The following is a 16,945-nucleotide window of genomic DNA, read 5'->3' on the forward strand; positions in this document are numbered from 1 at the left end:
TGGGGCGAAGTAAATGTAACTGGCAGTTGAGAGTAGTTAGAGATGTTTGGGATATACTCCTAAGGTCTTGAGGTGGGTCAGCGCTGAACTGGGCTATGTCAAGAGACCAGGGCTCTAGTCCAGACACCAGCTATTAACTAGCTGTGGGAACTTTTGACAAGTCACTTGACCTAGCTGGGCCTCAGTTTACTCTTCCTAGAAAATGGGGAATAACAATACCTTCTAGGCCGAACTTCACAGGACTTCGTGAGGATCAAATACGTTAATGGATGTGAAAGTGTTTTGGAAAAAAAAGTGTTTTGCAAGTATAAGGTATAATTGCCATGGAGAATAACCATGCTTCACCAACTTTCTTGTGTGACTTTGGACAAATCACTTAACCTCATCAGACCTGTTTCCTTATTTGTAAAATGAGATGCTCTTCAAGATTCCTCCCAGCTCTAAGATTCCATGAGCCTATAATTCTGTGCTGTGCTAGCATAGAGTTGGCATAAAGTTTGCATAGGTTTGCATAAAGTCTCTCTACTATATCCCCAAAAGATCCCCATATTCTTATTCTTAATTCAAATCTTATCTCCTAGTTTGTCTCCTCTAGTCTTTTCCTTCCACCCTTGAATGTAGGTGCAACTGCCCACAACCCTAACTCCCACTTCTGAGCTTTTTCTAAAGCGTCACCTTCAACCTACAGTGTGGCTGCTCTGTCAATCTCAGTTGCCTAGGTTGTCTCATTCTCATCATTCATGCAACAAAATAGCTTCAAAGCTTTTGGAAAGATTGGAGACTATTAACTGAAAACTCTCTTTTTTCACCTCCTCCTTATTTCACGTCACTCCTTCACTCCTGTCTCACAAGAAGAATACTTGCCAAGACAGTCCTTTCTGCATGCAGGCTTGATCTCATCCCTTCTAATCTTCTCCAGCATGTACCTGAGTATAATCTTCAATCTCTTCCCATGTACCAGCCTCTTCCTTGTTGACTATAAATATACCTCTGTCTCCTCCATCCTTAGGAAAAAAATCCTTACTTGACCTGACCATTCCCAAAGGCTATCATCTTCTATCTCTCTTCCTCCTCTTGGCTAAACTTGAGAAAACAGTTTACAATAGATGCCCCTGTCTTCTGCCCTCATCCTTGAACTGAAACTGTTTTCTCCAAAATTACCAATGATATCTTCTTTGCTAAATCTAATGGTCTTTTTCCTTTGCCCTCTTCTCTTTTTCCTCTATATACTATCTTGCTCTGTGATCTCATTAGCTCCCATGGATCCAACTATTATGCCCATTTAGATGATTCTTAGATGTATATATCCAGTCCTCATCTCCCTCCTGAGCTCCAGATCTTCATCACCAACTGCCTATTAGACATCTCAAACTGTCCACATGTCTGAAATGGAGCTCACTATTCCCACCCCCAACTCTCCCCTATCTCTAACTTTCTTATTATTCTAGAGAACACCACCATGCTTCCAGTAGTTACCCAGACTCACAGCCTAAGTGTGATCCTTGGTTCCTCACTCTCTCTCACCCCACCAATCCAAACAGTTGTCCAATCTTCTCTCTTTTTTTTAACCATTATAACAGCTCTCCTATATGTCCTCCTCTCTCAAACAGCCACTGCTTTCATTAGGGGCCCTTAATATTTGTCATCTAGTCAGCACTTCTTTTGTTTTTGTTTTGTTTTTGAAGGGGAAAGGCAGGGCAATTGGGGTTAAGTGACTGGCTCAAGGTCACACCGCTAGTACGTGTGTCAAATGTCTGAGGCTGGATTTGAACTCAGGTTCTCCTGATTCCAGGGCTGGTGCTCTAGCTGGCCCTAGTCAGTACTTCTTAAACTGTGGGTTGAGACCCCACATAGGGTCTCAAAAAATTTGGCAACAGTAAAAGGTTTCTGAACACCCAATGACCAAAAATTAATTAAAAATCAAACGCGTAATGAATCTGAGGTGTTTCTGGCAGTGCTTGCCTAAGTTGTGTCGTGAAAATTCATTGAAGCCTTGGTTCTGAACACAGAGCATGTGCACTTTGCACCGACTATGCCCTCAGGCCATGCAATGCCAACTCAAGAGTGGAAAAAATTTAAGAAGCCCTGGTCTATTACAGTAGCTTTCTGATGGATCTCTTGGTCTTTCCTCTTTCATTCTCTCCTCCACTCAGCTGCCAAAGTGATTTCCCTAAAGCACAGGTCTGACCACATTATCTGAACCATAAAACTCCAGCAGCTGCACATTGCCCTCAGCATCAAAGACAAAATCTTCTATTTGCTATTAAATGCCTTTGCAACTTGATCCCTCCCTACATTTCTAGTCTTCTTACAATCAACTCCCCTCCATGTACTTTGAGATCCACCTGGCCTCCTAGCCTTTTTTTCACCCCTAGTGCTCCATCTGACTCCAGGAATTTTCACTGGTACTTCCCCAGACCTAGAATGCTCTCTCTCCTGACCTCCACTTCCTAGCTTACTCCAAGACTTGGTTCAAATCTCATCTTCTCCAGGAAGCCTTTCCCATTCCTTTCCTGCCCCTGCTCCTCTTGAGGTCATTCTCTGTCTCCTTCCTTATTTAACCTTAATCACTGAGTGGGTTTTGCCTGAATGAAACTGAGACCTTTTAAAGACCTTAGCCTAAAAAGGCCAAAGTCTCCCACTGCATCCTGGGCCACCTCCAGTTGTCCTGCTCTTTATCTTGCCACTGGACCCAGATGGCTCTGGAGGAGAAAGTGAGGCTGGTAACTTTGCACAGACTTCTCTCATTTAAATCCAACTCCCTGATGTCATGGTCCTCTCCGAGAACGAAGGACAAACAGCAATAACAACCTCTTGAGATGATCTTACATTTACTATATGTGTGCTCATGTATATGTAGAAAGTATGAATATAGCTATTTGCATATTGTCTCCCCCATTAGAATGTGAGTTCTGTGAGAGCAGGAATGATGTTTTTGCATTTCTTTGCATCTCCAGAGTTTGGCAAACAGTAAGCATTTAATAAATGCTTGTTGACTGACTGGCTGACCAATGGCCACTAAGAAGGGTTAAGGGAAGGTGGGTCAGCTACATGAAGCAGTTGTGGTATCTCAGTAGAAAGTATAGAAGACATAGGTTTGAATCCTAACCCTTCTACTCAATAGCTAGGTGATGTTAGAACCCTCTTTGAACCTCAGGACCTCATCTATAAAATGGGGGAGGGGAGGGGAGGATCAGATGGTCGTAAATTTAGAGCTGGAAGAGACCTCATGGTCCAACTTCCGTATTTAACTAATGGGAAAACTCTGGCCAAGGGAGATCAAGTGATTTGCCCAAGGTCACAGAAGTAGTAAGTGGTAGAGACAATGTTTGAACACAGATTTAGGGCTTTTCCCACAGCTCATCACTCCCCTTGCATGACCAAATGAGATAATGTATGAGAAATGTTTTAGAAACTATGAAGTACTGTCTCAGTCCACCGTGACAGTTTCACAAAAGAATCACATTGGCCAGTAAATGATGCAAGCATTGGGCCCTGATGGTGCCCTTTAATTCAGTAAGGTAAGGCTTTAGGTCAAACACAATACATTTGGAGGTGAGGATATGGGCCATCAGGGGAACTAGAGAAAGATACAAGCAGAGAGGCCCTGGGGTGATGGCCTTCAGGCTGCAGCAGATAGAAGAAGGGCTTGAATGAAGGATTCTCAGGTGGAGCATCTTGGGTTTGGTCCACCTGGTTTGGCTGCTTCTCTGGGCATTGAGGTATCACAATGGATGGAGTGCTGGGCTTGGAGTCAGTATGATCTGAGTTTATATAATGCCTCAGACACTGCTTGACTGTGTGATCCGAGGGCAGGTCACTTAACTTTTCTCAGACTCACTTTCCTCAACACCTACTTCCTAGGGTTTGCTGTGAGGATCAAACGGAATAAGATGTATAGTGCTTTGCAAATTTTAAAGTGCTATATAAATGCCAGCTAATTAATTGTATTATTTTCTATCCCTTCTCCTGGTTAATATATGAGACAGCTGGGGATTGGCCCTTCCATACCAAGGAGGCCCATTGACATCTCCAAACTAGATAATTGGCAACTTCTCACACTAGGGTAGTGAGCAAGCAGACACTCCATTGGGGCAGCCCTAAGGGAGATGAGAGCTCCTACCAGTTTCATAGGGGGCCTTAATCAGGTGTGTCTGATTGTTTTCCTATCTCTTATGTCTTTGAAAGGAGCCTCTAGATTAGGGGTGGGGAACCTGCAGCTTCGAGGCAAGACTGCAGGTTCCCCACCCCTGCTTTAGAGAATGGCTAAGGAAAATCCCTGTTGTAAAAGCATGAGGCATGGAAGTTTCCAAAAAAAATAAAAGGGAAGGCTAGAGAGGGTGTTATGTGGGAAACAGGGGGAATGTGAAGAGCAGAGACAGCCTGACATAAGAGAGGGTAGGTCCACAAAAGCAGAAAGGTTTTATATACTCACTGTATGGATGTCAACAATTGTGATGACAATCCTGAGGCTGTAGCCCCCAGGAAGGTAACTTTCTCCAAGACCTTGGGGAGTGGTAGCAGAAGTGCCTGAGAAGGCAGAATCTGCCATCTTGTCATTGGCCTACTGCCTGATTTCTTTTAAGCCTAATGCCTAGTTTATCTTAAGTAGAAGTTTATTTTCACAGTTCCTATGTTATAATTATAATAATTATTATTATTTAATGTGAAACTTTCCTGGACTCAACATGGAAAAATCCCAAAGTAGGAATGACCAGAGAGAACAAATGGGCATGGTTTTCAGGGTGGGGGCCTGTGTCTCTGCTGCCAGGTAAGGGCAGTCCTAAGCAGTTAGGGAATAAAAGGTGAGTGTTATTTTTAACCTGGGCCTTCCTGACGGAGTTCCCTCCTCCAGTAGGGCACAGGGTGTTGATTATGATTTATTTTTAATGGCCCAGTGTGGGGGAAGCTGGGGCCACAATGCTTGTTGCCCAACCAGGCTGATAGGTTCAGTTCTCTGGAGAAGGCCAGGGACCTTTCATGGGAGGCAGGTTGGGATGGGAGAGCAGAGAACCAATGAGTAAAGACTCTTGGTTCCACTCTCAGGAGGTGAGAAGGGAGGGAGACCAAGGGAGAGGTCAGAGGTGAGATGGGGCAGGATTGCAGGTGATGAAATCAGGCAGCGTGAAACCTACTGGAGAGAGTTAGGTGCAGAAAGAGGGAAGGTAGGGGGCTGAGGACAAAAACTCAAGGTACCAGGTCAGTAGAGTGGAATAATTGTATCTAGGCAAGTGGTACCATTGGCCAATAATGGTGGCTCCCTGTACAGTATGTCCATGGGCTCAGGCCATAGTGGATCTCCCTCCCCTACAGTCAAGAAGTAGGCAAAGTTAGGTTCTTTCAGAAGTCATTGGGCATGAGCCTTTGTCTTTTATCTCCCAAGGAGAGCCGCTGAAGCTTATTTAGAAATAGTCTTAAAACATAGAGATGGGTTTATTTTCATCATAGGCCCATTGATTCAGAGCTGGAAGGGACCTCAGAGGTCCCAACTTCTCCTTTTTAATAGAAGAGGAAACTCAGGCCTTTCTCTTTCAGAGGAGTTAAATGATTTGCCCAAGGTCAGAGGCAAAATTTGAACCCTGACTACAAATTCAGTGCTCTTTTCCCTCTCCCATGCTGCTATGATCAACCAAGAAGGCTGGGAACAGGGCTGCACAGGAGCTACAAGGGTAGGGCTTTGGGGAGTGTGTGTGTGTGTGTGTGTGTGTGTGCACGAGTACGTATGCACAGATGGGTGTGTATGATTCCTGTGTATGGGACATATATCCATTGGCCTTTGGGGTAACCTGTCCTTCTCCCACTCCCCTTTCCCCAGGGTGAATAGAGTTATTGGGTAGCCATGATCCCAGCCTCTCCTGGGATCAAAGAGATTTGCTTAATCTGTTTCAAGGAAGTTGTGTCGGTCTGCTCCTCCCTCCTCCTCCAATTCCCACATTGAGTGGTGTGTAGAAGAGAAGTCTCCAAGACAGCCAGAGTGGCTGTTCCTTTGTGTGAGGGTTAGCTTTCCCAGGTCCCACAGAGAGTGAGGAAGAGTGGGGAGAGGAAGAGGGGGAAGGGACTGACAAGGTGCTTCCATCTTGTCTCTGCCTGTTCAGTACTTAGGTCACATCTATAAATAGCTTGGTGAGATGAATAGGCCGTAAGTAGGGGGTATAAATTCCATTCTCTTAACAGTGATCATTCCTGATGGAAACAGGATATGGCACTTGGAAATAATCCCAAATTCTAAATTCCTATATTTAGCTGGACCCCCTACATGCCACCTTCTCTACTTCCCCACCCAGATTTCATAGAATGTGAACACTGAAAGAAGCCTTAGGGTTCATATAGTCTAATCCCCCGACCCTCCACAATTCTACAGATAAGGAAATAAACATATAGGGAGCAAGGACAGCTGCAACTAGAAGCCAGGTGTCTCCTAGTTTTCAGTATAGTGATTCTTCCATACCATACTGTCTCTCAAACTACCCTATACAGATGAGAATTGCTGAATTTCCAGGCTGTAATTTTGTTGTTGTTCAGTTGTTTTCAGTCACATCTGACTCTTGGGTGACCCCATTTGAGGTTTGTTTGGTAAAGGTACTGGAATGGTTTGCCATTTCTTTCTCCAGCTCATTTTACAGATGAGGAAACTGAGGCAAACAGGCTTAAATGACTTGTCCAGGGTCACCCAGCTAGTAAGTGTCTGAAGCCACATTTGAACTTAGAAGATGAGTCTTCCTAATTCCAGGCTTGGCACTCTATCCACTGTGGCACTTAGCTGCCCTGTACTACCTAGTTGTAATTAGCATGGGGTAAAAAGAATTTTGCCCCTGGCTGCTGACATTGAGGTGATGGTTATATTTCCTCTTTGCTGTCGTTCTTTCTCCCTGCTATGACCACTGTCCATGCACATTGCTTCCCCAAAACTCTGATAGCCCATACCAAAAACCATCCATGGGCTGGTACTGCCTCTATGGCCCTGTTGTTTGGGTCGCTTTTCCCAGAGCCTGCCTTTTCCCCAAATCCTAGCAGGCACAAGGGCCAGATTTTCTGAGGAATAGCACTGCCCTTTTCCCTGAATGACTGCACCCAGTTGGATGGTCCTGTGTACTATTAACACCCTCTGTCCTAAATGATAAAATAAAACAGACTAAGGTTCTGCTGAATTTCTTCAGGAGTATAAATTTTATTCCAGAGTCGTTCAACCCTCTGATCAATAGGAAAGTTCTTGGAAACTCAACTCTACCTTTCTTATTGCAGTTTTGGATAACTCTCTCTTTGATCTGTTGTAGTAGGAGGGCAGAGTTTATAATCTCAAAGAGGATCGTAAACATGTCTGAAAGGTTCGGAACCGCCGGATATAAGAAACTCTCAAAGTAGAAGGCAGAAGAATCAAAACATATATTTAGGCTCCACAGTAACCAACCCATGAACCAGCATCCCCATTTTGACATATTAATGAAAAGTTTCCAGGCCCAATAAGTACGCCTTACAAGAGTAACCAGGAGGCTACAGAGAAGCATGATTGCGTAAAGCAAAATCATGCTTCCCCCTCTATGGTAAAAAGATTACCCACTGGCCTGAAGTCTTTGTTCAGCTTCCTCCCGTAGGTCAGCTCTGCTACTGGCAGCTCCTGCTTCAGCTGTGGCTGCGGCTATGGCTATGGCTATGGCTATGGCTATGGCTATGGCTATGGCTATGGCTATGGCTATGGCTATGGCTATGGCTATGGCTATGGCTATGGCTATGGCTGTAGCTGTGGCTGTAGCAGCCTCTGGCTCCAACGGGAGCTGCTTTTAACCATCCAGCTTCTGCGGGGGTGTAAGGTACGCCGGGGAAAGCACAGGTTCTTTCAATCTGCTTAAGCAAGGTGAAGGGGTTGACCGGGAAAGCACAGGTTCTTTCCATCAGCTTAAGCAAGGGAAGCAAGGTGAAGGGGCCGACAAGCTTACTCCAGTCCAACATACAAACAGCATTCAGTTCAGGGGAAAAAGCCAAACTAGTCAAGGGCACTTGTTGACTAAGTGCTAAGGAGCCCATTTTTGGTTGCCAATACATCTGTCCTGAGGTGGAGAGCCATTCACTGGCCCCAGCATATTAATAATAATTCATCATTTTATAGTGCTTCGTAAAAGGCTTACAAAGCACTTTCCTCACAACTACTCTGAAAGGCAAATACTGTAAACTTATTCACAACCACCCTCTTCACCCAGGGCCTCCTTCATTTTATGGATGAAGAAATTGTGGCTGAGAGCTGGTATGAACCAAAGTAGGTTTTGAACTCTGATCTTCCTAAGTTCTCCCCTTGTTCTAGGGCTCTCTCTCTCATACCCCATGGCTTCTTTGTCCATTTCTTTGGATTCTGAGACTTGACATGGAACATGGGCAGTAATATAGGTTTCACCCTCTCCTGGCCTGGATCTCTTCTGATGCTCCCTCTGTGGATTAGGTTATATTAGAGAGGCTTTGGTGGGGGATCTTTTTTAAGTGCTGAGGGGGATACCACTATCTACATTCTTCTAAGGGTCCCTGCTCTTTCTCCTTAAGTACCAGGCCAACACCCCCACACAAAGCTTCACCCAAGGGTGCCACTAGGGTGATAGTTTCAGGCAAAGTCCCTAGTATTCGCTGAGTAACTGGGGATCCAGCTGGAGGAGGGGTGGAGGGACAGGTCCAGCTAGTTCTGCCGTGTTGTTTATATATCACATTACCTCACGCATCCCAACCACCTTGCTCCCCCGCCCCATTTCTGACGGTGGCCAGCCCTATAGGCCTTTGAGCCGGCCTCTTTTTTTCACCTCTTGTCCCTGGGACACCAGAGTCCAGTACAACATGGATCTGCCCATCAGCTGAGTTGGGGAAGTTTCATCCCATCAGAAATCATGGAGGGGGACAACCACCCGGTAAGCTAGCTCTGGGAAACCCTGTTCAGCTAGTCCCTCCCAGGAGGTGGTTAGGCTCCAGGGAGAATTTGGAAGGAAGGCTCAGAAGAGGGTGAATCATGTAGTTTCATCATTTGTCTTAGATTTCCTTTCCTCTCTCTCTCTTTCTTTTCCTTCCTTCTTTCCTTCCTTCCTTCCTTCCTTCCTTCCTTCCTTCCTTCCTTCCTTCCTTCTTTCCTTCCTTCCTTCCTTCCTTCTTTCCTCTCTCCCTCTCTCTCTCTATTCCTTCCTTCCTTCCTTTCTTCCTCCATCCATCATTCTTTCCTTCCTTCTTTCCTCCCTCCCTCCTTCTCTCCCTCTCTCTTTCTCTTTCTTTCTCTTTTCGTTTCTCTCCCCCCATTAAATGTAGCTTTTTACCTTTAATGGCTACTTTGGATCAGAGATCTCCATCTCCTTTTGTTCAGGAAATAGTTGATGGGGGAGAGAAGCCAATGGAGGTTTGGGGTCTGGAGTAGCCAGGCTGGGGTGAGGAGAGGGTCAAGACTCCTGAATTTTCTGTAAGTGCCACATACTGTACTTTGTACCCTGTGAGTGCTCGGTCATTTCCAATTACTTGTCAATATGTCTTGATCATAACCTTTCTGAGGTTTAGAGACTCATGGAAGGAAAACGGACCTTTAGTGATTATGTTAGTCATCTCTGCTTCCAGACGTTTAACGCATTTCAGATAGAGGTGAATCTTTCATAGCTTTTATAATTTTAAAAGAGGTTTTGCAGTCTTCTTTGGGCACCCATTCTCTCACTTGCTAATCTCTGCTATCATAATGTTGTGAAGTTTTTCTTATTTTGTTGTTGTTTAGTAGTTTTCAGTCATATCTGATTCTGTGATCCTTTTTGTGATTTTCTTGACAAAGATTCTGGAGTGTTTTGCCGTTTCCTTCTCCAGCTCATTTTACAGATGAGGAAACTGAGGCAAACTGGGTTAATTGACTTGTCAAAGGTCACACAGGTAGTAAATATCTGAGGCTGGATTTGAACTCAGAAAGTTGAGTTTTCCTGATTCTAATCCCTGTGTTCTATCCACTGTGCCACTTAGCTGCCCTGTTCTTTCTTATACCTAACCCTAATCCCCGCTGCTGTACTGTAAGCTTCTTTCCTCTGTTCTGCCCTTGGTCATTCTCTCCTCTATGTAAGAACTTCTCATAGACTTCAGAGGATCTTAGATCTTGAGCTGCAAGGAACCTCAGAAGTCATCTAGTACAAACCCTCATTTTACGGATTGAAGAAACTGAGGTCCAGGGAGGTTCAATGATTTGCCCAAGGTCTCACAGTTGGTAATCAGGATTTGAACCCAGGTCCTCTGCCTTCAGTACTTCTTTTACCAAACCACTCTGCCCTAGGTAGTTGAGGTAGTTTTTCAGACTTCAAAATATCTGTGATATCCTTGTGCTTACTCTCTATAAAACCCTCTTTGAGCTTTAGGAGATGATCTTTGAGAATTGTTGTAGGAAAAAAAAAACTACTTTACCACCTGGTGAGCTACAAACCAGTGACAAAGCTTGCTGGATTTAGGTAGGTAGTAAGCATTTGTTAAGCACCTACTATGTACCAGGTACTTTACAAATGATCTCATTTGATCTTTATAACAACCTTGTGAAGTATCATCTCTATTTTGTAGCTGAGGAAACCGAAGGGCAGACAGAAGTTAAGTGACATGACCAGGGTCACACAGCTTTAAGTGTCTGAGGCTAGATTTGAACTCAGGTCTTTCTCACTCCAGGCCCAGCACTTAGTCTTAGTACCACCTAGGCCAACAAGCAACCCATTGGGCCTGGTCTTTTAGGATTGATGGGACCTGCCAGAACCTTTGAAAGCACTGGATCACCTCCATTCTATAATGATGCAGTTGAGAAGGTAGAGGTGAACTTAGAGGCCTTTGGTAAATTCTACCTCAGCCTTCTCTTCTTCAGGTGAAATCATTCCAATTCCTTGGAACTTCTCTGAGGTATACTTCCCAACTTGTTTTCCCATCCCCATAGCCCTCCTTTGGGGGCTTCTCACATTTCTCTCATACCTCTTCACCTATATAGCAGGGCCTGGGACTCTAAGCAAGCCCAGCCGATGCTGATTTTAAAGGGAAGGTCTATTCTATGCTTTACTCCTCCTTATGCGTGTGGGATGTGCTAGTGCTAGCTCAGACCAGCCTGAGAAAGTCCATTGCTGAATTTTCAGTGTGAACATTTACACCTCAGAAATGGTCAATCTCTATAAATCGAGACCTGATTTATTGTTTTGTTGATTGTCTAGATTTAAGAAAGTGTTAATAATAAAGGTTAAACTTAAAAGGCTGTGTTCATATATTCCCTTCCTTCTCCAAGCCTGGGTCTTAAACATTTACCAGAACAGAGCACCGCTGTATTGTTCCATAAGCCTTGCTTGAGCACAACAGGAGTTCAGTAGAAGGCTCAGAGAATGAAGTCATCAACAGACTAGAGGACTGGTGACCATAGGCTAATAATAATAATAATGATAATGATAAGCATTTATGTACCACTTTAAGTTTTGTAAAGTGCTTTACATCCATTATCTCATTTGAGCCTCACAACACCCCGATTCCAGAGGTACAAAGCTGATTTGGAATTGCCTTGCTATCAACTCTGACTCCTAGATCATTTTCTACCATCCTTGTCACTCTTCTGTCTTTCCCTTTAGTTTTCCTGGCTACATTCCTCCTCCCTTCCCCTACAAACCCCACCCCCCACTCTGGGTAGGTATCTCCTGGTCCATAAGGAATCGTGTTTTGTTTACTTTTGTCCACTCCTCCAATTTGCTAAGTTCACCTTGGAGTCCCATGCCTTCAGTGCTTGTTCAGTTGGATGGGTGGAACTTGCCAATCACTTGCCAATAGATGCCTAAAGGGTGAGAAATGGGCAGGTCTGGGATGTAGGAGAGCTGGATGTGGAGGCTTCATGACACATGGTTGCTTGGTGAGGGCGATCTTGGGTAACATTTGCTAAGGACATTCATTTCCAACATGGAAGACCTGAGAGTGGGATTGTTCTTGTTGGTAGAAGAATGGTGACTAATGAACTAATGCCTAGGTGTCTTATGGGGTGGCAGGGGCCATATAGGCCCCTGAGTGGCAAACTTTCACTCTTGAGGTGAGCAATTTTAAACCATCATTTCCTCCTCTGTGGTCTCTGAGTCCTTTGTTTGGTGTGGCACCTGGATAGTATTCCAGGGCATTCAGAGGCAAGGCTCTTTAAATTCTTTGAAAGGCACAGTCCGGAGGCTCATGCTGCTGAGGTAGGGGTTGGGGCAGAACAGAGATGAATAGTCATCTCTAAGCTTTACATGCTCCATTGTGTCCTACTAGAAACACAAGGACAGTCTTAGGCACTGACTCTGGTAGTATGGGAGCTGGTGGCTTAAAAAGATTGTTGGCTTAATGATGGCCATTCATTATATTTCTTCTGGAGCCTCCAGCTATAATATGGAAGAGGACATGGGATACTACCTTCCCTTCTGTATCCAAAGAAGGAAAATGGGATCTTTTAAATGTCAAAGAATTGGATTGGCCAGTGGGGTTAAGTCACTTGCTCAAGGCCGCACAGATAGTGAGTGACAGAACCAGGCTATGAATGCATCTCTTCTGACTCCAAACCCTTTCCACTATACAGTAGACACTTTCACTCACAGGGTAGATTTTCTTTTAATGCCGTCCAGTCTAACTCTTTCATTTTACTGATGACAAAACTGAGGCCTAGCGAGACCTTAAGGGGTCTGTCAAAGGTCAGGCAGGTAGTAAGGGAAAACTAAAAATAGCCTGTAGATTGAATTTTTGCGAGTAAAATATAATTTAATACATGCAGGGAACTTGATATTCAAACAAACTGCTGCAAACCATTTTATTGAGCAAAGAATTCCTTTGTAAAGTGAGCATTTGGACTCCTTGATGTACTCGTAGTCAATAGATGTGTATTAAGCACCTACTCTGGACCAGGCCCTGTTCTAAATGTTGACAGTACAAATATGAAAAAAAAAAAAGACAGTCCCAGCCTTCAAGGAGTTTGCAATCTAATGAGTAAAGATTATACACAAAAGGAATCTGAAAAGGTGGAGGAGAAGGTACCTTCTGAGGGGGCATGGTGGGGAAATCCGAGAAGTCCTCATGTGGTGCAGTCAGGTAAGAAATAAGTTGTTTGTCCTGAGCCCCCTACTTAAATAGAGGTTTTGGTGTTCATGGCTCCACCCTCCAATCAGAGGGCAGGCAGAAGGTAGTGATGAATTAGGAGGACCAAGGCTGATCTGATCTTGCAGGATGATTAGGTTTCCCAATGTTGACATCCCCGGGGCATGGCAGAGAAGTGGGTCAGAAGAGTCACAAAGTAATACGGCTAGGTGGGTAGGAAATGGTCCATGAATTGGGTTTTGGCTCCATCACTTCAGGTTACAACCTACCTACATTTCTCATCCTGTATAGTCCTTGATTCTTATTCACATCCTTCCCTAAGTCTACTTTGTGAGGTATACCCAAGGTGTTGGTGCTCTTCCTCTGGTTCTTCCAATATTGAGGAGGGCAGTGCAAGACCGGGGATGTCTGCCTGCTCTTTCTCACTCATCTTCATGGCTGGCTAGCCGCCATTTCCCAATATATGTGACCTTGGTGATAAATTTGATGTCTCTTCTCATGCCCTGCTACACAGCATCCTTAGTTTTGCCATTCATCTTTATACTGCTTTTGGGGCCATCTTCAGGTTTCATTTCTCTTTAAAGAATAAGCACTCCTGAATTCATCTGTTTTTGAAAATTAGTTTTTCTCATATCAAACATTCTTAAAACAAGACATTCCTAAAATATCACCTTAAAGCACTGCTCTAATAACACTATATATATATATATATATATATATATATATATATATATAGCCACTATATATATACTGGCTAGAGACACCCTCCCAAGAGCAGGTCTGCCACACTACCAAGATGTCAGACCATCAAATAGATAACGCTTGGTGTAAGCCTGTTGCTATGGCTCCCTCCCTATTCTCCACTTCCCCTAGAGTAATACTTAATGTTTATAGAGTGCTTCAAGGTTTACAAAGAGCTTTACATACATAATCTCTGTTGATCCTCAAGTCAAGCCTATGAAGTGGAAGTCTAGACTTGATGTCAGGGAAAAACCTTCCTATCAATGACAGCTTTTGGAGCTATCCAAAATGGCTTTTCTTGGGAGGTAGTGGCTTCTTTGTCTCATGGGGGATGTCTTCTTGGGGGTGTAGGTTATATTAGATAACTTTTGAGGATCCTTCCAACTCTGAAATTCTGTGATTCTAAGTGGATGTTATTACTTTTATTCCCATTTTGTAAATGAGAGACTAGATGATCTGACCAGCATCGCATAGTGAGTACATATCTCAGACGGGATTCAAACCCAGAACTGCTTGACTACCAGTCCAGTGGTCTATTAGATATTCCATGCTGCCTCTCTCCCAAAGTATACAAAATATAAATTCTTCCCAGGCTGTTGGTCACATATTTGGGAGAACTGGACCTGGGGTTAGCTTGATGGAAGATCCCTGGGTTTGATGCTGTCAATCATATGCAGGTATCTACCTTAGGTTGCAGGCTCCCCTTTTCCCCAATGGATTCATCCTTTTGTACTGAAGAGCCAACATAGGGTGTGTGTGTGTATGTGTATGTGTGTGTGTGTGTGTGTGTGTGTGTTTGTGTGTGTGTGTGTGTGTGTGTGTGTGTGTAGGTATATGGCTCCTAGGGTGACGTCTGGCAATTCCGATTTGTGTAACAATTAAATGCCTTGTTGTCTTGAAATGTAGCTTCCTCTTTGTGCAGCAATATTGGGGGTGGAGGTGACAATCCAAGACATGCAGGAAGCTGTTGGGGTGGGTGGGGGGAGGATGAGTACCAGGGCCAGAGAATAGGGGCGGTCTGATTCCCTGGGGCTTGGAGGGCTTAATCCCATTCTATTTAGCTTTATGGGTGATAGTGACAGCACTGGGGGCATCCTTGACTCCACTCTGGGAGTGGGGGATGGGAGGAGATGGAAACAATAGCAAAGGACTGACATTTGAATCCCCATTTGCATCTATACCAGTCCTGGGTCTGTGGGGGAGCAGGCACTATGCTCTTTCTGAAGGGTAGGAGAAGAGAGGGCACTCTGTCCAGCACTGTGAAAGCATGGGGATGTTCCTGGCCTGGGCTAGAAAGACTCAGCTGGCTGTGAGTCAGGTGTCTTGGGGGTTTTGTATGTTTCTGGTAGTGAGCACCAACAAGAGAGAAACTGTAATTCAATCCAGCCTGGTCCAGTCCAATCCAGTCCCACCCAGCCCAATCCAACCCAAGCCTGATCTAATTTTGCTTGTCTTTCCATAGACAAAGGGCTCCATCCCCTCACTATGAATGTCAGGTCTTTCTGAAGCCCTTAGGGCTTCCAGGAGAGTAGAAAGTTCTCTTCACCACCCCCACCCCCCACACCCCACCCCTGCAGAAACTATCCATGGTTTTAGAGAGGTCAAGGAAGGTCCTGATGTCCCTTATGTCCTTTTATCTCTTTAGGGAGTCAGTAGGAGACAACAGGACCTTCAGCAAAGCCCTAGTGGCTGGTCCTGGAACCTGGCCTCTGGGCGTTATGTTTCTGTGTGTGAGTGCTGGGGGGAAAGGGACAATACAGCCTGCTTTGTGGCCGTGTCTCTCTTGAAGCACAGATACCAAGTCCCAGGAGGTACACTGGCAGGTCCTCTCCAGCCCTGGCATCTGTCCTGAGGCTTCTTGACCCTCAGACCACTCATCCCAGAGAGGAGTCTTACTATGAGAACGATCTGGCTGGCTGATTATCAGAATATGCACTCCGAGTTATTCTAGGCAACGTGTTGTAACACGTACCCCCAGAGGAATTCACCTCTGTGCAGTTGTTTCTCCCCTCAACCAGCCTCCATGATAGCAAGCAGGAGTTTCACCAGAGGAAGGGCAACGGCCATACTCAGTAGTCTCAGAACCCTAGGAGTGACAATTGTGGGTGTTACTAACACTGTAGTTCAGGAACTCCTCCTTTCTACCCCTACCAGAGTATTTCCCACTAGTGTATCAGCCCCTAAGACTCCATTAACTTTAACCAAAACATTTCCTAAATGTCTAAAACAAACACATAATAGTTACATAACATCCCACTCATCAATCTGAATCACACTCTCCCACCAAGGCACTTAGTGCCCATTGGGAAGAGTGGGCACGCATTTAAGGCACCAGGGTAGTGAGGCACACATCTAGGGAATTCCTATAGCCATGGTGGTACAGAATTCTAGAACTAAAGATTTTGATAGCACCATGCTCTCTTAGGGACTGTCCATCCAAGTTACCTGATGAGTGTAGTTTCTGGGCTGATCCTTGCTGGGCTAACAAACACCTGTCTAGGCACAGTCTCTGCTGGATGACTCCAGCTGTCAGGATGCTTCTCTGATGATATGTCCCACTGTTTAGCTAGGACTAATCCTTGGCAAGGTATCTGTTGCCGGCAGCTGAAGTAGTGTTACATTCCTTTTGGAAAAAGCGGTGACATTTATCTTAATATCGACAAAAGCCTCTCCACAATTCTGTTGGCAGGGTTCTTCTTCTCCACTTTGCAACAATAATTCTCACGCAATGCAGAGAAATCTCTTCTGTCTTCTCTTCTTATTTTTGTCAGCTGCTGTAGTTAGTAGGAAGCAGGGTATCCTTTTTACTCCTTCTTTTCCTCAGCATCAAGTGGCAAATGAGAGAGTAAAGTGTATCCTTTCAAACCTGACAGATGCAGTTCAGCACCTACTACCTCAGAACAGAGGCAGCTAGGTGGTGCAGTGGATAAAGTGCTGGGCCTGGAGTCAGGATGACCTGAGTTCAGATCCAGCCTCAGACACTTACTACCTATGTGACCCTGGGCAAGTCACTTAACCTCTGCTTGCCTTAATCCACTGGAAAAGGAAATGGCAAACCACTCCAGTATCCTTGCCAAGAAAACCCTATAGCCAGTAATGGCGTGCTATGGTTCCCAGGGTCACGAAGAGTTAGAGATGACCGAACAAC

At 44.8% G+C, this 16,945-nt stretch overlaps 1 protein-coding gene across 1 annotated transcript in view; it reads left to right on the top strand.

Annotated features, from left to right (window-relative positions):
* The first annotated feature begins 4,733 nt into the window (after positions 1–4,733).
* TMPRSS13 (transmembrane serine protease 13) overlaps positions 4,734–16,945 on the top strand; it is a 51,937-nt gene continuing 39,725 nt past the window's right edge. The window contains exons 1-2 of the mRNA XM_036744059.1: positions 4,734–4,771; positions 7,613–7,734. Of these exons, the coding sequence (XP_036599954.1) occupies positions 4,734–4,771; positions 7,613–7,734 (160 nt within the window). The remainder of the gene's footprint in view (positions 4,772–7,612; positions 7,735–16,945) is intronic.

This window comes from Trichosurus vulpecula, chromosome 2, assembly GCF_011100635.1.
Source record: "Trichosurus vulpecula isolate mTriVul1 chromosome 2, mTriVul1.pri, whole genome shotgun sequence".
In the NCBI taxonomy this organism is placed as follows: domain Eukaryota; kingdom Metazoa; phylum Chordata; class Mammalia; order Diprotodontia; family Phalangeridae; genus Trichosurus; species Trichosurus vulpecula.